Consider the following 21081-nt stretch of genomic DNA (forward strand, 5'->3'; position numbering starts at 1 on the left):
GCCCAAGTGACCTGAGATGTGCTGTGTTGTATGCCTATTGCATAGCAGTTTAAGACAGCGACACGAAACCGAACTGAATTTGAGCTGGTGGATGACGACAGAAAAAGATGCCAAACTTGAATAAGCGCAAAACTTGACGCTCACTTCGTGGCGCTTGTGTGCAGTAGGGAATGGCAGCGCCTTCGGTCAAATCCCATGGTCAAATAAAGTTGCTTCTCTCTTTCCAATGGCACCATGCCATTATCTGTGAAACAGATAAGTGAAGATGTTGACCACAGTAGGGTTGGCAGTGATGCTGTGATAAGCTGCTTTCTGCAGCCGCCGGCAGGCGGCGACACAATTTTGTGCTAGCGCTGTCATTGCAGCAGCTCGCATCCCCATAAGTGAAGGCAAATTTGCACTTTTTCCTTAAAAACCAGGCAATTAACCGTGGCAAGTGTTATACTAAACGACGTAGACTCCAAAATGTGATCTTTCAGCCAAGTTTGAGCAAGAACAGTGCAGTGGTGAGCACAAAACCTTTTTGCAAACAGGCGCAGCGAAATATGCAGGACCGTGTGTGTGTGTGTGCACGTGTGTGTGTGTGCGTGTGTTTATAAACGAAGGAAGAATTGGAAACTGAGGGTGGCTTGAATTTATCGTTTTGTGCACTTTTATTTTCCTTTTCTTTATTTTCTGTATTTCAATTTCAGCCACAGTTAATTTCCTCTATGCTTTCTTTGGCATCATTGCCTGTTACCTTTAGATGGTTGTTATATATACAGTCAACAATCGACTTTCCGAATGCCCGATTTTTCAGACATGCCCGATAATTCGGATGCCTTCGTGGCACCGCCACATATCACATAGAGTCAATGTATAAAAACGTCTGAACTTTTAGACGCAAAAAACCTTCGCCGTCTGATTTTCCAGACTTTTTGCCATGACCGCAGATCTGAAACCTCGTTAATCGTGGCCAACGTTGCCGCTATTTTGATTATCTCGCCGCCGCGAACCGGTGCTTTTGCACGTAGATCCGCTGGCAGCCGTAGCCATGCACCACCTCGGCAACGCAAGGCCTAGCTATTTCTACGGTTGCTATCAAGCTTCTTGCTGTTCGGTGCCGTTTTTCATTGAAACCATTCGCTGTTGTGAGCAATGGAGCCGACTCCGCCTTTGCAATCTTCGCTAATGTCTTCAAAGCTTGGAAAGCATGGCACGTTGCCTGCCGATTCCCGAAAGTAAGCTTTGCCTCAATACAGCAATGTTACACAGTGAAGCATACGCGAAGTATTGCGGTGAAGCATACCAAGAGTGGGAAGGGGTAATTGTCACGGGCTTTCAGAGCTATTTCGAATGTGCCTGGGGTGATTTGAGTCCTTGGGGGCAGGAAAAGGTGTGCATTCGTTTTTGCGGACTGCCCGATTTTCAGACCTTTTCGCGGCCCCGTAGAGAGTCCAAAAAATAGGATGTTGACTGTAGGTATACAGTAAAAGCTCGATGATACGAATCTCACGGGGTCACGAAAAATATTCGTATTAGCCGAAATTCGTATCATCGAAACACAATTAAAACTACTGTCGAATCTCGATAATTCGAACTCGAAGGGGCCCGAAAATTTGTTCGAATTAAAAGGACGTATTTTTGAAGTATTCGTGCACCATAGCACGATGCACGAACGGTGCGAGTCGTGAAATATCGTGGCGCGCAAACGCATAGCAAGCGCAGGCCACGAAACTGCCCACGCCGGCTAACGGTCGCTTCCGGATAACGACAGAAAACGAAGCTTCAGGGAGCGAGCGGGCGGCGCCGGCACACGGGTGCGCGCGGAGACCGTCGAAGGTGAGGGAGGAGGGCGGCAGGGAAGCGGATTTGGCCGCGTTAACTCCGCCGCTTCGGTGGCTCTCCTCGCCCTTCCTCTCAACTGCCTCGTAGCTCTCTCACCTTCGACTCCGTGCGCGCCCGCCGCCGTGCTGGCGCCAGTTTATTTTAGCCGCCCCCTGAAGTTTCGTTTTCTGCCGTTATCGGGAAGCGAGCGTTTGCGGGCGTGGCAGTTTCGTTGGCCCGACGGTGCCTCCGCCGCTGCTTCCCTCTGCGCTGCTGCCGCAGCGTGCAAGGTCAACATGTGACTAGAAAATAGAGAAGGGTTCACTGCCATTTTATCCACGTGGCTGAGACGTCGGCACTAGTGTATGCTAGAATACGGTTGTCTAGAACACTCTAGTCGGCATGTACACGCTTGTTCCGGCGCGATGCAGAAACGCTGACCTTGCAATTTGATAGAGAGGGAAATTTCCGCCGCGGGTTCTTTTTTTCCCGTTCCTTGGCGCGCGGCATTGAGGGGTCTCTCCTGAGCTTTTGCTCTAAGGCGGTGTCGGAGCAATGCCGGCGGTGTCGGAGGCGCCGCCGCGTGATTTGGCGCGCTGCTAAGAGCACTGTCGGTGCGCGGTATGTTCGAAATAAGCGTGCGTGTTCGAATTTGCTTGCGTCGCGTTGACGTTGAACGAAAGCATGTTTTTCATGATAGTCTCGCTGTGCAACAATTGTGCTCAGTGTTGACGTTGCGAGGCCTAGCTCCTTAGCCAACTCCGTCCGCTTCCTCTTGGGATTCTCATCGACCTTTCGAAGAAAGTCTAATTTATCTTTAAAGGAGAGTGCTTTCCGCTTGCGAGACATAGCTCGCTGCGACTAGGCAAAATGGCGCAAACACGAAGAACGCGGCCCGAAGCGCAGCAGCCACTCCATCTGACGGCTCGCAGAAAAGGAGGAAAAGTACAAAAGCACTAAAAGCGCCACCGCTTCAAACTCTTCGCGCCCAGTCGCGGAGTCCGCGCTGTCCGGCGCCGCGCCTCCGCACCAAAAGAGAAGGAGAGAAAGCGCGTGACTGCGCGCTGTTCTCTTCACGGCCGTTGGTGGGGCGGCGTTTATTCGTATCAACCGACGCAGGCTGAAAATCGATTTGTAACAACCGTTCTCTAGCACGTTGCAAAGTAATGGGGCTCGGCCGGGACCACAGAAAAATTCGTATCATCCGGAAATTCGTATCAGCCGTGATCGTATCATCGAGCTTTTACTGTATATATAAGCACATTTCTCTACCATTTTCTGTTAAATCGCCACTGAATTTCTTAATGAGAAGGAAGAAAGAGAGAGAAAAGTGATCATACCCATAGTGTTATTAAACTTTGCACTGTGTCATAACGTTGCGATGTTGTCGATGACACCAGATTTGGCATTTTACCTGTTTTAGGAATCTATTAAACTGTTTCCCAACATTCATACTTGCCACATGTCATCCCTTACGCTGGACAAGTCTATTGTTGAGTTTCTACAGCACTTGTTCCAGGGGTAGTGCAAAGGAAGTATTTTTTCCTGCATTCAGCCACAGTTCCCTGAAACACACACATTGTCAAAGCCGATGGTATCTGTCTATCATACCTCAACTGCTTAAAAGATGTGCCACTAGTGTGGCAGAAGGCGCGCGCCTTGCAACAATTTCTGAGGTTTGAAAGGTGGCCGCCGAAAGTTCAATAACTGCTGTCCTTGTATGTCCCTGGCTGGCATATTGCCATGTGCTCCCATGGTCCACAATCTACAGTTAAACCTGCTTATAACGAACCTCCATTTAACGTATTCCTGGATATAACGAAGTTTTTCTATTCCCTGCCGTTACTCCATAGAAGCACATGTATTTGAACCTCTACGTAACGAAGTGGCAGTGGGAGACCCCCTCGATATAACGAATTTTCCCCTCCGACAACCTATAGATTTCGCCCCAAATTTTGTCATTTTTGCACGAGCAGCAACCGGAAGCACCTTCCCCGCCGCGACGGAATGCGAAGCGAGCGCACGTGTGCGTGTGTGCGTGTGCGAGGCAGGCCTGCATCCCTCGACCCGGCGATCTGCGGGCATGACGCTTTCCCCCTCCCTTCATTCAAATCTGATCCTGCCGCTTGCTGCAGCTGGCCTAGTCCGCCAAGCCGGCACTCTCTCCTTTTTCAGTTGATGTTGCCGACGCGCTGGTACACGCTGTGACACATCACACGCGCTGTCAAACGCTGGCGGCGTGTGGAAGCGCCGCTGGAGAAGCGAGCGAAGTGACCTTCGTGCTGTTGTCTATCGTTTGAACGCAAACTGAGTGCCGAGAACACACAGCACGCACAAAGCTACGAGCCGCCGACGCACCTACACTGCTAGACCGCACGCCGCCACGCAGTACGCAGTTTATGCCAGAGTACAGTACAACGCTTCCCCGCTATCCCTCCCCCCTCGCTCCCTCGCCGGTGCCTCGAGCGCAACGGAAGACGGCGCGCTTCCTCCCTGCTTTTCGTGCGCGCGCGAGATTTAGACGCGGTCGTCGGCTTGCACATACAGCACACGGAATATCTATGAGCCAAAACCAATTTTAGGGCCACAACGCGTCCTAGACACCATCTTTATATAGCAAATACGGATCTCAAGGGCTATACTTTTGCTGGCGGAAACCGAAAATACGTCATAGTTGTAGCCCCCGGCACATTGGGCGGCCAATGCCATCGTCAAGCCAAGCGACATGAAAAGTCAAAATGGCTGCTCGGCCCGGCGCGGGGTGGCAGTTCACAGTTGCGACGCAACAGCGGGGTTACCAATGCATTGGGTTGGTTCTATGGGAGCTGTGCCGGGACCGGCCGAAAACGACGTAACAGCCGGAAAAACGCAGCCCCCAGGAACGTAACAGCGGGATTCTACTGTAACACTATATGACGCCATCGTGACGCTCACTCTTCGTTTCTGATGCCTCGCGCTTGTGCGAAACGACACGCGTCCACGCATCCGGTACCTGGTGTGACATTCCAAGGATGAGTGCTTCGACGAAAACGGAAAACGGGTGCGCGTTACGATTGAGGGCGCGTTAGAATCGAGTAAATACGGTAAGCATTTCTTTTTCGAATTTTCGCGCCGAACCTGCATATAACGAAATCCTCTTTATAACGAAGTTTTTCAGGAATTCGTCAATTTCGTTATACCCAGGTTTAACTGTATCAATCAGTCAATCAAGTAAAAAAAATAACAATGTCTCACCCATGCAGAGCTTTTTTGTCTTAAATCTGCTCCCACCTTTTCCTCTCGTCCAGGTACTGGGCCTCGGTGTCTATACCACACGGCACCAACGGCCTTCAGGCGGCCTGCCCCTTCTGTGCCACTCAGCTGGAAGGGTACCCAGGATACGTGCGCCTCATCTTCCAGGACCACATCGACTGATTGTTGCCGTTTTCCCCCTCCCATTCTTCTCGCTCTCGTGGGGCCTCGGCAGCTGATGGCATTCGCGAGTGTTCGGAAGAAGACAATAAAAAGCCAGAGGCACAGTCGCCCTCTCTCAGCTTCAACCTTCTGCGATCGCCACGAGAGCAGCTAGGGCTGAATGTCGATGGGATGCCTTCGGTCTGCGTCCCCCACTACAATCAACCCGTCTCTCGAGGCAGGAGTGTGCAAGAGAGGCAGAGTGCTGTGCCGTCTTTGTTCGTCGCATCGTCAGACGAGGTCTGACGAGGTCGTCGAGACCGAGGACAACGTCAGCGGCTACAGTCTGCAAGAACTGGGAGAATGGTGCGCCGTCTTTCTACACTTTAGACGGGGACGCTGGAAGTTGCTGACAGTGCTGGCCCGGAGCTGTGTTGTAATCAAATCTGCTTCCGTGCCATGCCAACGTGATCTAATCGTGCACCTGGCTGCAAGCGTGACCTCCTCCTAGTACATGCACTGGTGGGCACCTGGGGTGCACAATGGATGGAGCTGGGCATGGTTTGGCGAACTGTGATAATTAAACAAAACTGTTGACGAAAAATTTTGTTGCAAAATTTTGATGGGAAGGCTGCAGGTGCCTTTAAATAGGATTTGATGGAGAAACCTTACTTGACTGAATTTCATCAAAGATCCTAATGGGACGCTTCATAACTTAAGGGAACTGTCTTGCCTAATTGAATTTTATAGGGAGTCTCAATGGGATATCTGATGCAGTTTCGTGGTAAAAATACTTTACCTGACAAAAAAAAATGTCACGGTGGATAGTCTTGTCTGGGCTTCTAGTTGCCCTGACAAGACAAAATGCATCAGCCTGCGCATTGCGCACCACAGGTGTTAAATCACGGGCTCTGGGCGGTTGTCTTGCACCAAGTGCAGTATTGCAGGTGTGGAGAAGAGTCACAGTCTTGCTTTGCCATGCCATATTGAGACTGAATCTGTGGTGCATGGAACCTGGTAGGGGCGTGCGAATATTTGAAAGTTTCGAATAACAAATCGAATAGTGTCCTACTAGATTCAGTGTTCAAATTGAATAGTCGTTATTTGTCAATGCGAATCTTTTTCTAGTAAAATGTTGACTGTGCCCAAGTAAAAGTAAAATTGGAGCAAAAGTACGGCAAATTTTCACCCTTTGGGCATAGTATAGACATAAAACATAAGAAGGTGCATAGTGGAGCAGGCTACGTCACTTAGGTAGCCATATTTTACAGGCTTTACAGCTATCATTCGCACTCTCTGAAGAGCCCTATGCATGCAAAGAAAGTACTTGTTTGCTCCTAATGGGGGCTTCATTTGTGCTTTTAATGAACAACTCTTCGTAACGTACTATGTAATGACAGGAACTTGCTTATTGTAAGAATACTTGTATATGAACATCGTTTTATGTTAATTGATAACAGCTGTTAATCATTCGAAAACTATTGGGAAAGTATTTGGTATTCAATTCGATTTGCTTCTGGCATTATTCGATTCATATTCGATTCGGTCTCGTGAATCGCTATTCGCACACCCCTAGAACCTGGATCGTGGGTGGGATTGAGGCCAGCTGGGAGCGGTAACTTGTAGCTTGTCATTTAGTGCGGCGTGTTTAGTGTGGGGAGGCTGTAGGTGTTTTTGACAATATACTGGGAAGTAAAGGCTTTGCTTTACATTGTATTTTGTTACACAATATCGAGCAGCAGTTCGGAAGGTGTATTTGTTTGCTGGATACATTAGCAGGAAGGCAGTCATGATGACTGCATCTCTGTGTGTTAAAATTGTGACAGTTTGCTTTAAGTCAGCAAGAATCCTGCTTTTCATTGCGTTAATTTATGTTGCACGGAATCGAGCAGCAAATGAAATGATGGCTGTTCCGTGAAAGGGGGGGGGGGGAGTTGGAAGCATTTCCAATGCTTCCCTCCTCCTTGCTTTAGACCTGCGAGTGGCTCGATGTGGAGTCGGCTAGAAGTTGTCTGTGGTGGAATCGCTGAATTGTTTATGAAATTTGAATGCCAGGTCATGGTGAATTTCATAGTGCAGGGAAGTGCGGCGTGGACGTCTGGCTTATTGAAATGACTCTCTGTGCCATTTTAAGAAACTGCCGACTGTTATGGACCACTCCTCAGTAATCTGTTTCACAGTTTTGGCTAGCCTCTGCCAGGGGGGCTATGTATTTCAGGACCAAGTAGACACATAATAGCATTATACGATACTGCAAAGGAAATGGAATGCTGCAGTGCTGCTAGCAACAAGTTTGCTTGAAGTTTCATTGCACGAAAAGGGAATTGACTGAGTGCATATTTTGCAGCGGGTGCATCACAGGCTGCTTTTGAAACACAGAATCTCTTGTTGTGCCAAGTGTAGGATTAGTACTTCAGAATTAAGAGAATTGTTTCAGTGTAATTCTTGGGTGTTCAGAGTGGTTCTTTTTTTGTTGCCCTTTATTTCCTTGTTGCCTTCTGGCTATTGGTATTCACTGTAATGCCATGGCACGAAATAGCATTGCGCACATGTTCTCGCATTGTTGAACCCTCTGGGGCAGAACAGTGCAATTCAAGCCAGTTGCTCCGAGACCATGCTGTGTACTTTGCCGTCTCGAAGTTTTAGCCATATTGAGGTACATTGGTATTGCTTTAGCAGGAGAGAACACCTTTCTTCACATTCAGCCAAAGGATTTATATTCATTTTGTTGGATACCAGACACTCAGTCAGGGCACGGCAATTTGTATAGCTTGATTTCATCATTCTAGGCTTGGTTGGAACATTGAGCTTACAAGAGTTCTGTGAAATGAGCTTTTGTGAGAGATACCATGTGCAATCTCGCGATTGCTGATGCCTTTTGTTTCTTTTTAATCTTTGTTTGAATGGCTAAGAGACATGTTTTTCTTAGTGGGGTCAGTTTATAGATTCTGCCTGTTGTTACTGCTTTTTTTCCCCTCCTCTGCTGTTTCCATTTTGTGAGACATTTGTAGCAAGACATTCCGATCTTCTTACATGTGTTGCATGACTGCTGTGCGAAAAGGCACGGTGTGTTTATTAGTTTAGTTTCTGAAGGAGACCGCCAGCCATCACATTCAGCATCATGTCTGCGTTGAAAAATAAATCATACACTCATCATCAAGTCATCAATGTGGATTGCATTTTCTTTTTTCTCTTTCATTTCATGTGCTAGTTCACTGCGGCAATGCCATTGGAGTTCACCAGGGATCTGATTAACTAGCCACAACCTGTTGATTAAAACTTATAAGCCTAGTGTTGTAGCTGTTGCTGTTAGTCACATTCAGGAAGAACTTTGAATTAATCCAATATGACTCGTGCTCTCCACAGCTCGGCTATTCTGCTTGCATAGTGCTTTTGGCTTGCCATAAATTCGGCTGGATTGTCAACTGATTCGTTTAGATGCTTTCAATTTTGAGTGACGTGGCATGTAGGGTGACACCTTGCTAAAGTGACGGGAGCCTGTCAGTGCACTGGCGACATGAATAGAACATGAGGGTGTGTGGTGTGCCGTCACATTGGCTGTGTCGCACATACTTTGATCACATCTGCTTTTTGTCACGCCTGCTTTTCGTCACACCTGCTTTTTTTGTTACATCCACTTTGGCCTCAGTCAGTCAACCCGTGCCAAAAGTGGTGCCCTTGAAAGTGATCGATCCAGACTACGGCTCCTGGCTGGTTAAACATGCGCACAACTGCCTTGTTTGCTTCATTTAGAGCTTTGCTTCTCAACACATCTTCTGGTTTCATCAGTTCTGTTCCATTTCGCTATTGGGTTAGTTTTTGGGCAGCTTTTGCCACATTGCCCTGTCATTCACCCATTCCTTGTTCCGCCTCTTGGCGTTGAGCTTTTTCCCAGTATCATCTCGGCACCTTGCTCGCAGTCACTTTGTTTCTTCCTGTCACTACAGTCAGTCAGGTCGTCATCGCATCGTTGATTTTGTGGGAAGATGCGTCTCTGACGATCAAAAATGGCAGAAGGTTATTACCCACACAACATGTAGATAATGATCAATTTTTGTTCTGTGAAAGGTGCATTGTGTTTTTTTAGAGGAGTGCTTAAAATCTTGACATTGGTAGTGTTGCTTTTGGCAACCAGCACAAGGACATGCATGCACAGATGTGCACAGACGAGTACAAATGTGCAACCGCAGGGCACATTGAGAATTTGCATTCTCATTGTGCAACAAAGAATGTCCTGCTTCCTCTGTTGTGCCTGGCTCTAGGCCCAAAACCTTGCTTAACGGGTTGACTAGGGCAATGCTGGAATCTAACGGCAAACCATATCATGTAGCTGCTATAATCATTAATTGACAAACAACCAAGGTTAAAACTCTGTTAAAGCATTTACGACTAGGCAACTGATGGCAAGGAATGAACCAGTACTGTTGAACCTCGTTATAATGAACCTGTATCCGTACACAAAAATACCTTCGTTATATTCAATATGTTGGTGAGAAGCATGTTACATTTAATTTGTTATATCCGATAATTTGTTGTATTTGTGTTTATTATATTGAGGTTCAACTGTAGTTTGTTGGCAAATACTGTCACCCAAGCCAGTTCCTAAGTTGCCTTGCTTGCAAATAGGCTGCAATCGTCCATCTCCAAATTCATACCACATCCCACATAGGGTGGTCGTTGTGAGATGGCTACCGATTGTGCAAATCATTCTAATAATGCTTGAGTGCCTGATTGTTTGGCCATATTCAAATGGTTGAAATAGTAAAGCATCAAATTCTTAAATTCAACACTAATCAAGTGGTAGGGGGAGATGTTAAATTTATTTTTGAAATCTTAAATAGGGCTGCAGTCGTGAAAGTATCACCTAGTGGAGCGCAAACCGCAAGTGTTACATGCGTGGTTGTGATTTGCTTTGTAGTAGGTCTAGAGTCCGCGATGAAAGACTACTTGAATGTTAATCGCTCGATAGGCATTGCGTAGGTGTACGGGGAGCTGTGCGCAGAACTGGGTGTGGTTACAATGCAGTGCGAAAAGTTATGTGCATAACTGTTGGCATTCTTGCATTCGCCTTATCATCGCCTCTTTTGTTTCAGCGCTGTTTGATGCTGTGCTTATTAATTTTTCACTACTTCAGCTGGGAAGTCGCCTGCCTGTAACAGCTAGTATTCAAACAATGCACCCATGTCTCGAAATGAATTCCTGAAATCTGATGCCATACGTTTGTTGGTTTATTATGCACGGTGAGCTGCATTTTCACGGCAGGGGTGAGACGCTTGAGTCTTTTATTTATTGTTTTTAAATATTTACAAAGGTTTCTGGTGTCCCATCTCGCGTGCCGGCTCTCGAACATCGAGGACTGCTGTCTCCTTTCCCTTGTTGTTAGATGTATTTCACTTGGAAATTGTGCATTGCCCGCAGGTCTTCTTTTCTAGCTTTGAAGGGGTAGCACAGGACACTCGCGACAATCTTCTGTCTCTACCATGACAATGACATGCTCTCTATTAAGCTATGAGTATGTCATGGGAGGGAGTGAAGTTATTTATGGCATGTTTTTTTTTTTTTGTTCAGCCGTGTTTATAGAATATGGTTTCATTTATGTTTTCTAGCAACCTATGGCATGATTTTTTCTTTTTTCATTGTGAGTTTTTGTTTTTCCAGAAAGTATGTGATTATTTCTTGTGTGACGGCTCCTCTAGAGCCTGTGTGCTCTGTTTGCCTGCATTGATTCAAGTTTGTGATTTGTTTTTCTGAACTGTCACTAGTTTTTTTTTTTTTTTCTTATGCGTGTGGGCATCAGGTTGCCTGCGGTTTTCTGACAGCGCCATTTGCGTACATTAATTATGCCCTAAGGCGTAGGCATTTTTTTTTATTTGCATCTAGCACAGGCAGTCCCTGGAGCTTACCTTTTTTTTTTGTTTGTGCGTGTGTGTGAATGAAATTTTCTTATGCGAATAACAATGTCTGCTTAAGCTGTTAGATTGTTGCGCACCTTTTTATGAAATTTTCAAATTGTGAGGTGTGATTCATTCTTATTATTCTGCATCCAATTTTTCTTTCCACCCTTTCTGTCATCATCACTTTCCCTACTTTCTGGTGTTCGAGATGTTCATCAATGTAGTCCAGCTGCCACTTTTGGGCAGTTGTAAGCTTGTACAAATTAATTGTAAAAAATTTGGTTATTGGTGTCAGAATTAGAGCTTTGTTCATTTGCAGCACTTTTTTTTGTGTGTGTGTGTGAATTGTCATTTTGTGGAGTGCCATTTAAGTTGACCAATTTCCACGTGTCTCGCGATGTACGCAGGGCTTCTTCCCTCTCGGGTTGTTTGCTGCGTAGACGTGAATTGCCTCGGAATTTTGATTTCGCACATTGTCATGTCCTCAGCCAGAAAGCAAATCATTCCATTCATGTTGTTTTGTGTTGCATTCTTTTTTCTTTGTTCACTTTATATATTCGCACAAACTTCTAGTGTTGCCGAATTTGTCACAAGCACTTTCCATACTGTAGGAGGATAGTGAAATGGAATACTGACACTTCCAGCAAGCCCCCTCTTCAATACAATGATTGATGTTCACCGAGGCTCTCCGATATTTTTCGTTTTGTAGTACATGCACTGGCATGACATATTATTTAAACAGCAATCTCAAGAATTTAAACACTGTTTTCAATATAGTGTGCGTGAATTCAAGGTGAGGAAATATAAATTCAGCAAGTTGCGAGATAGGGATTGCATATTTATTTATTTCAAATTTTGGGTTTTGCCTTCACTTAGAGATTTATAGGATCTTTCATTGCGGAACATGAATGACAGAAAAACAGTTTCAGTATGCCGGTTAACATTTTAATTGAGTTGGTGAGTTTTCGATGGCTGTAGCTATGGGTGGTCACTAATATGACAATTTGAGTTCCCCTCTAAACGTGGCTCATGATGGAAAAAAAAGCAAAAAATGCCTAGTTTACAGAATGTACTTTTCCTGCAAGTAAAATGGGAGTGGCTGAAAGTTCTACTTTTTAAGTTCGAGAGCTGTTTCCAGTTTTGGTGCGATCCAAGTTTGTACCTCCTGAAAGCTTCACTGTGCGAGTTGCTCCATGAATTAGAAATTTAGCTTGCTGTGGCATGCGATGTGATTGCTCCAGCTGCATCTGTACTTACCGAAATGGTTTTCATAGTTTGTCATTTCTCCTTGCTATGTACAAAAGCACGCTATCCTTTTGAGCCCAAGTATGATTTTTCAGGGTGCTTTCTAACACGACAGGTGCCAGGCTATGTACTCCCTGCACGAAGTACAGCTGTACACTGCTGAGTGTTCGCTTCCAAGTTCCTCGGTCTTGTGTGTGTATCTTCAGTTTTAGTCTTGCACCAGTTACCTTGTGACCTGTACAGTGGAACCGAAGCGCACGCTGGCTTGTAACAGCAGTGACACTAGTTGGTGTCTTAAAGAATCTATGAGTGATGTGAAAGGAAACGCTTAAAAGTATACCTCATAGGCAATTTTTTAAATAATTAACTATTAAGATTTCTCAATCACGACGAGCAATGTACGTGCCTCTCCAAGTTAATTTCTGTTTCCTCATTGTGAGGGTTTTTCATGTACATACATTCGTGCAGAAAGTGCTTTGGTCCATGAGCTTGTGCATGTGCTTGGTTTGGAGGTGGCTTAGACTCTTTCTGACGTGCATATTTTTTTGGTAATAAACACTGTAGTGTTTTGTACGTTCAGTCGTATTGTACCCTCACGCCTGCATTCCTTGTAAGCAACTGTGTTTGTCACAGTGCATGCGCTGAGTTCAAGAGTAGGAGGTGGCAGTGGTTATCTGTGTCCATGCACTATAGAAGGTCTTTTGCTGATAGGCGGGGTTTCTAGAGAAGGTGGTTTCACAAGACGCCAAAGTGCAGACTGGTATGAAGCAGCTGTCTCATTTGCGCGAGAATAATATCAACAGAAAGTGCATCAAAATTATAAGTGTTAATGCCACCCTGTATAGCTCTGTGTTGGCTTGTTCATTTACTGGCTTCTCTGAACTATCTGCTGAATCTTGCAACTGTGGCCGCATGCACATTGTGGTAGTATTGGCACTTTCTCCAGCCAACTGTTATTGGTTCCAGAGGGTGTGTTGTAACTAAACTGTTCTGAAGAGGTCCAAAGCTGCCTCCTGTGTAACTTCTACACCAGTAGAATGATTCCAAGATCCATGGTGAAGTGCGCAGAGATCTAATTAGTGAGCCACTTTAATTGTGGACAGTGCTGTAATAGACAAGAAAAAAGAAACAGATGCGCACCACTATGCGTCGTCTGCTTCTCCGAGTGTCCGTTCTGCGCACTCCTTCTGTTTAGTTTCATTGCTGCTTCCATGCAGAACCAACTATAGTGCAGAAATTTGCAGTCTTTTCTTGGGTCTTGTCAAGCCAGTACATAAATTGCTTGTTTTTCTTTGGTAATCATTTAATCACCTTTATCGCAGGCAATCAAGGCACCACATTAAGAGCTATCAAACAGACTGCACATATACATAGTTCTTTAGTAGTTGCTGATTTGAGCTGCTGTTTCAGGATCATAAGAAACTTAATTCCAATCACTTCCCATCTGTGCTCGGCATTTTTGCCGTCAAAAGTGGGCTGTAGAACATTGTGACCATGCGCTTGACCCCTACCCCTTCTCTCAGAAGAACTGGAAGTTTCTGTCTTATTCCTTTATTATTTCCTTTTCATTCTACATTTGCCTGTACCACAACCAGATTCACTGTTGCCACGGTTTCATTCGGCTCGACCCTCATTTGAGCGTGCATTTTGCTTGAATTACTGAACACTGCGACCGTGCTTGCATTTGGGGATAGCGCACGTCAGAGTGGCAGACACGCCTCTTGCACCACTTTTTTTTTTTAATTATTACATTGTGTCTGCTGTGTGCTTATGATGGTGACAGTTGTTGGGTGCATTGTAGTGGGAGGAGAGCACATGCTGTTTATTAGCCTTTCTCTTTTTGGCAATGTACAGAAGCATGTTTACACGCGCACTGGACCCACTTTGTGTATGATAATGTTAACGCCTGACCGCCACTCGTCCCCTTTGCGTGGTCTCTCGCATTGGCGTGGGCCTATTTATCGAATGTATGTACGAGTGTGCATCTGAAGCTGTGTAGATACTATACCTTACTGCTGGTATTTCTATGTACCATAGGAAATAAAGATCATTTTCAACAATGGCGTTTCATGCTGGCTTCGACTTTCAGGAGGAACAATCTTTCATGGCATTTCTCTAGTAAGTTTTGTACGTATTCTCAGTTCCTAGTAGCTATATCTTCCGCTTTTGAAAGCAAAGAATCATGAAGGTTAGACAAGATGCGCAAGGAGGAAGGAAGGAAAGAGTGGACAAGGAAAGGCAGGGAGGTTAACCAGTTCAGCACAACAGGTTTGCTACCCTACACATGGAAGCGGGATGAGGGGGAATGAAAGATGGGGAGGAGAGAGAGAGAGCACACAGCACAGCGCACACATTGTAAGTCACAGTCCGTCACTCTTGCGTGGTACGTGACATCGGTGTCACAGCCGCTCGTCCAAGCCCGTTTCTTTTAAAAACCTAAGTAGTCCCTTCGTCGCCTTCAGCTGCGATGTCTTCTGTCGACAACATGTGAGAATCACTTCAACTATCACAAGGAGGATGGATAGAACATACCACTGTTGAATCACTGAACTTGTACTTCTAATGTGCATAATGTACAGGAAATACGTGCACGTTTTAATCGCAAAATGTGACAAACATTTGTGAGCAGAATTTACAAGAGTGTGGATGCATGTTGCATGTCTACACTGCAATGGGTGCAGGAGCTAGTTAGCATTTTAACTTGTCGGACCACTCATATCTTCTGTATTGACTATGCTGGACTTGGAGAATTTCAAACAGCACAGCTAACAGCGACAAGCTGCGAAGCGCTAAGGGCCCAATCGGCAGTGCGAAACTTTTGACTGTTGCTTGCTTTCCTACGCAAGTGAAGGCAAGTGTAATGAATTTGCATGCACTGCAGAGGTGATGTTACTCTACACCTTCGTTGTCGTTTTACACGTCGCACTGTAGTTTCCTACGAAACATTGTAGAGGCGAAGTGAAGCTGTGTGCAGGCCCAGCGTTATTGTTGCTTCACGTGACGTTCACGTACGATTTATCTAGACCCTGCGATACATGTGCGTGCTTCGCACTTGCATCGCAATCTGTAAAGTTCAATGCAGGCTTCCTTCATTGAGGATCAAAATCGTTCGTATGAGCTAGGCTCAACAAGTGCTGCCGGTTTTCGCCTGGACTTTGTATGTCAAATGTCAAGTAGTGCATTTCCACCATTTCAGAGGCAGATATTACTTGCGTGAATAAACATATTACTCAATCATCTAACAATTTCATGATTATTTAAGTTGCTTACGGTACATGTTGCAGTATTGGAATTGAAATATGTCAGTGCTGGATCGTGTCATGTTCATGTAGCAAATGTGTCGCGAAATATATTGGCATAACTAGACAATTGCACAGTGTGTGAAAAAGGCATTTTTGCAAGCGGCCTAGATTAGTGAAAAAGTCGTTTCAGCTGATACTTTCCTCTTTCCGACGTAACCACTATTAAATAGATTGCTTAATTGTTACCGTGACACATATTGGGAAATATGCATCAATCGAAAGGATAAATAAAAGGGTTACATGGTCAAGCAAAGAGCGTGCAACGCAAACCACCGTTGCAAACGAAATCAAAACTTGTTGCAGACGATGCGCAGTGTGCTGCCCTCTAGTGTTTTTTAACAGCATTCCTTTTATCAACGAACGAGTTCCGGTCACGAGTTCCGGTGTTTTGACGGCATGTTTGACGGGCACGTTGTGCCCGCGTGTTTGCCAGCCGTGTTTCATCGGTCGCAAAAGTAAGCGAACACGTCGAGCACCTCGAAACTGCCCGTCTCGTTTTCGATTGCGCATCCGTGACCAGCGCTATTTGCTCCGAGACATGGCGAACTTTCTCTCGCACGACAACATTGCCCAGGCGGGCGATACGTGTGTGGTGTACTGCACTTTCGCGCACATGTACTCCGTCAAGCTTGCGTGCGGCGATGTGTTTCAGACAAAGTACGGCGCGCTGAAGCACGACGACGTGATCGGGCGTACGTACGGCACCAAGGTGCAGTGCTCGCGCGGATACGTGTATGTGCTGCGCGCTACGCCGGAGCTATGGACACTGACGTTACCGCACAGGACGCAGATCGTCTACACCCGCGACATCAGCCTGGTGACGCTACAACTCGACCTGAAACCCGGCTCGGTCGTCTGCGAAGTCGGTAAGTCCGCCGAAGTCGTCGTGACACGAAGCGGTTGACCGGAGCACGCGAATCGGCAATGATGCCGGAAAGCGGCCATCTAAGCTGGCGTGCGACTGTCTTTCCAGAAGCAGAGAACGTTGAGGTATGGTTTACATTACCGGTACGCAATAGATACACCGCGGTAAGCGTGAGCGAATGTTCCCGCCTACGCGTTCTCTGTTAAAGCCGCACCGTGGTTTCCGGGCCGCCAGCCAGCGCAACCGTTGTACGAGTTGCACGTTGCTGATGCAATTACAAGCTCTGCCTGCAGGGCAAATCACGCAGGGCCAAAGACATCGCTCACCGTGTTCCCATAGAATTGTATGCGTGCGTCATTTCCTCTCCTAGACACTATGACGCCTAACAGGGCGGTAAGATATATCTTACGAAAGCGCGTACTTGTGGCTCTTTACTACATACACCACATACAGGGTTTCTCTGAATGCGCTGCCCCCACATACTCACCACTACTCACTTACTCACTAGTACTGATGTGTAGCCTACAGCTTGGAAAGCCTGTAAGCTGGTTAGCGTCGTCGTAGTACTATGCGAACTATGTAATCTGGCAAACCTAGTCCGTACTGGTGAGTAATTCGTGTACTGCTGTGGTGCTTGTGGGGGGGTTATGTTTTTTAAAGCGGACTTTTGTTTGCATCTTTTTCTTAGCACACGAACATCTTAGAACACTGCAAGAAGGTACGGAAATACTACCTAGGACCACACAGAAGACTAAGAAGGGAATAAGCAGTAACACGGAGAAGACTACAGATAGGAACATACATGCACGCAACTCTATTACATGCAATGTACCCTGGCACATATCGGAGAGACCGCAAATACTGCACAGACACACCCAACACCCTCAACCACATGGTATGGGGGTGCACGAACAATCTGACGACACTACAAGTACAGCAACCATCAGAAGACCAGTGGTAGGCTCTGCTGACGTGCTGGGATCGTGAAGACCAGCTTCAGCTGGTGGACAGCACCATGCTGTCGGCAGAGAGCCTTGGTTTCCTGCAAAAAGGAGGCCTACCACCCATGGCAACATGAGCTTGGTCGTTACAATAAAGTTTATTCCATCACCCCAGCCCCCCACTTTGTGGGTGCTTGCAGCCATCGTACATCACCTTCATCCTCGTGGTTGACACACACAACTACAGGTTAGAGGGCTGTGCTCATGTCAACCACTACAGCTGCTACCTCGCAAACTCAAACAATTAGGATCCAACATTGTGTTGAATCTGTGTGCTTATTTTTTTATTTTTTTTCACGCTGCATAGTCACAGGTTGTTGCTGTCTCAGTGGTCATGCATGTTTTGCAATGAAAATCATGACCCAGGCTACTGTGGACCCACTTGAAGTGCTCATTTCAGTACTCATTCACAATTTCTAGAAAAGTGAAAAAACTATTTCCGAAAGTAGCAAGGCAAGCACGCACTTCTCCTCCAATGTTATTAATCGCATGCTTGCAAGAAGTATTTAAGATGCTAGATTGGGAAGTATTAGGTGTAAAGGTGAATGGGGTATGCCTCCATAACCTGCCATTTGCAGATGATGTCCTGTTGAGCAGTGTTGGAGAAGACTTGCCACGTGAGATTTAGGACCTGAAATGAAAAGCCCACACGGACCACAGGCTCGCTGGAAAAACTGAATTTATAATTCACACGCACAGACTAAGATCGATGAGTGCACAGGAAAGGTTGCAGTGCCAAGTTTGGACTGCAGTCCTATTTTTTTTAAGTAACATTCATAGGTGGGGAAGAAAATTGGCTGTGTAATGCAGAATTCCTGTTCTGTATACTTTTGCTCAGGGGAGTACACTCGTCTATGCCAAGCAACCGTGGGTCACCCAGCCATGAGAAAGAAACCAGTTGAATAAAATGTTCCAGATCTGTGCACGGGGGGGTGCTAGTGTCTACCGAGTTGTACACCTCTAATAGCCAGCTATTCAGTAGGCTTGGTTAAAAGAAACAAAACAAACCATAAACACGCAACCATTAACCCTTTCCTGTATTTTTGATTTCTTGGTAATATTATTTCTGGTGATGTGAGCAACTGTAACAACATTCGTAATGCAGGATTTTTGACATTGCACGTCGTCCGCTTTCGCGCTTTTCCAAGAACACTCGGTGCCATCGAGCACTGCCGCCCAAATGCATTGCGCGCCGGCAAGGGCGAACGCATAGAAACGTGCCATGCAGCAACCGGGATCCTCTCCTGCGCTTCTTTCCGGACACGCTGCACCATCTAGTGGCGCTGCCGAGAAGTGTGCGTGTGGCCTCCGAGATGAGAAGCGGGACGCTCCGGTGCTTTCAAACGCTGAGAATCGTTCCCTTGCTTGGCACACAGCCAGTGGCACGTACTCGGTGATTCAAGTTGGTGAGAGGTTCACTGAAAAGCTGTGCACCTACCCGGTGCACTGCTACGCAGCCTGCTATAGCATCGGGTTTTTGTCATTGAGGAACCCTCGTGATGTGGGTTTAATTTTGCTCAGCATCGGAGAAACTTGAGGAATATTTTTCGTCATTGTAGGAGCGGCACATTCCCAGTGGCACATACCTAGTTACCCAAATTGGCGTCAGACTTTTTTTTTTTAAACAGTGCTACCTCCGCAGCCCCGCGTCCACTGTGACACCCATGTTGGCATGAATAAGGTTTGTTGAAGCGTGGCACATATACACACATTGCCACATACTCGGTTACCTAAGTTGTTACGACGGTTCATTTCGAACCCTGTTCCCTAAGCAGAGCAGCCCGATGTGCTACCCATTGACCTAGGTAGGCGGGAAAACGGTCAGATACAAACATACATAGATACTTGGCCCCCCGGAAAGTGCATGAAGTGCCCTAAGAATGCTAACACATAAAGAAACAGGCGTGTTGCAAATGTGCGATGGATAACCACTGGTATTTCTGCATGACAGAATGCATGTAAAGCCAAGGAGGGAGGGACGATAGTAATTGGAGATGTCATGGAGGAGTATTTCCTGGACTTAAAATAGGCTGATGATGGTGATTTTTCCTATGTGAAGTTAGGGCTACTTCTGCGATTTATTTTGCATCGACATTGGGAATGCAGTCAAACATCGATATAACGAACCTCGATTTAATGAAATTTGCAATGTAACGAACTATTTTTATTTCCCCATCTTAGTTCTATTGAATTAACGAAACCTCGATGTAATGAAATTCTCGATATAAGGATGTTTTTCGTTGCAAATACAGCTTCGTTACATCGAGGCTTGACTGTGCCGGTTGTAGGAGGTGTAGTAGACATACATGAGAAAAATTACTGGTGACTGACCTCCTGTGGCTATGCTTATTTTGTAAGTACAAGGATAATGTGCATGACAAGTACATGATGAAGGCCGGTACCCGTAGACACAAATACTTGAAATGTTCAAAAGTATTTGTTGGTAAAGGCAATCAAGTCAACCAGCATAAGTGTAAACACTTGGGTTTCTTTTGTATTGCTTCACTGACGTTTCTGTGCTGTAATATTATATTCATGGCATACTCGTGAGACATCTCCACCCTAAACATTTTTATGCTGTAGACCAGTCTTGCCTCCACCTTCTTTATTTACTTGTTTTATATCTGCCCATATTTAGGATTGACAGATGGAAGAGACACATGCCTTTTTGGTGTAGTTAATGACACAATGTAGTTAAGGCGCTAGATGTTAACCCTTCAAGGAGCTGAGTCCACAATTGTGTGCGATATGATTAGTGCATCAAAAGCAATATCATTGATGAAAGTAATGATATTAAAAATGTGTCGCATAAATCTTGACACTTCTGATCAGAAATGCACTGTAAATTTTAATAACATGTGCAACATGTTTTAATAAAATGATTGGGAAGGTGGATGGCTAGGCTTTCTTGCTCGATGTATGTCATCGTACGTAGAGTGTTCATTTCTTTCATTGTTTTTCATGTCTTTCACAATGTGTTGCACCAGTCATGATTTCCAAGTGGCTGGATAGGTGCAATTCAAGCCCGCTAGACATGAAATATTTGATGTTATCACATGTGATGTTCCTGCAGGGAGATTTCACTTGGAGTAGACATTGTGTAAACTTGACAAAACTAACTAAAGAATTTAAAATTCTTAATCTATTCTGCAGCTGTATGCTTTTTTCATTCTGGAGATTCGAGAAATGCGGTGAAAGTACGATTTTATTCGACAGAAATAATTGGTGTCTGAAAGGGTAAAGTTAAAGCTTTCTGTTTGGTTAAAATAGACACCTCTTTTTGTCATTTTATGTACTATAGCTAAATCAAGGAAGACGCATGTGCTGAGAACTTAAGCACGCAGGGGTTGCGGCTTTCACATATCTGATGTTCAGACTCTAGACGGTCCATGTCCCACTTCCTTTCATATTGAAATGCAGTTTCATCCGATTATTCAAGCAATACTTGCTTTGCTTTGCCCAGCATGGCTTCACACCTATTTGTCGGTCAGTATCACTAGGGATATATTTGTAGGATATATAAATATAAACATTGTGGGTACCAGATAGAAACTCCAGCTAACTGGCCCATATAA

At 45.6% G+C, this 21081-nt stretch overlaps 2 protein-coding genes across 6 annotated transcripts in view; both read left to right on the forward strand.

Moving 5' to 3' along the window:
• Nucleotides 1–14402, forward strand: part of LOC119458328 (protein pellino-like) — a 116296-nt gene extending 101894 nt beyond the window's left edge. For all 4 annotated transcript variants that reach the window (XM_037720163.2, XM_037720161.2, XM_049671094.1 and 1 more), the window contains exon 11: nt 5094–14402. In XM_037720163.2, coding sequence (XP_037576091.1) covers nt 5094–5220 — 127 coding nt within the window. In that variant the 3' untranslated portion in view covers nt 5221–14402. The remainder of the gene's footprint in view (nt 1–5093) is intronic.
• A 1605-nt stretch (nt 14403–16007) lies between these two features.
• LOC119458330 (tRNA (adenine(58)-N(1))-methyltransferase catalytic subunit TRMT61A) overlaps nt 16008–21081 on the forward strand; it is a 50907-nt gene continuing 45833 nt past the window's right edge. For both annotated transcript variants that reach the window (XM_049671095.1, XM_037720165.2), the window contains exon 1: nt 16008–16506. In XM_049671095.1, the coding sequence (XP_049527052.1) occupies nt 16179–16506 (328 nt within the window). In that variant the 5' untranslated portion in view covers nt 16008–16178. The remainder of the gene's footprint in view (nt 16507–21081) is intronic.

The sequence above is a fragment of the Dermacentor silvarum genome, chromosome 7, assembly GCF_013339745.2.
Source record: "Dermacentor silvarum isolate Dsil-2018 chromosome 7, BIME_Dsil_1.4, whole genome shotgun sequence".
Classification (NCBI taxonomy): domain Eukaryota; kingdom Metazoa; phylum Arthropoda; class Arachnida; order Ixodida; family Ixodidae; genus Dermacentor; species Dermacentor silvarum.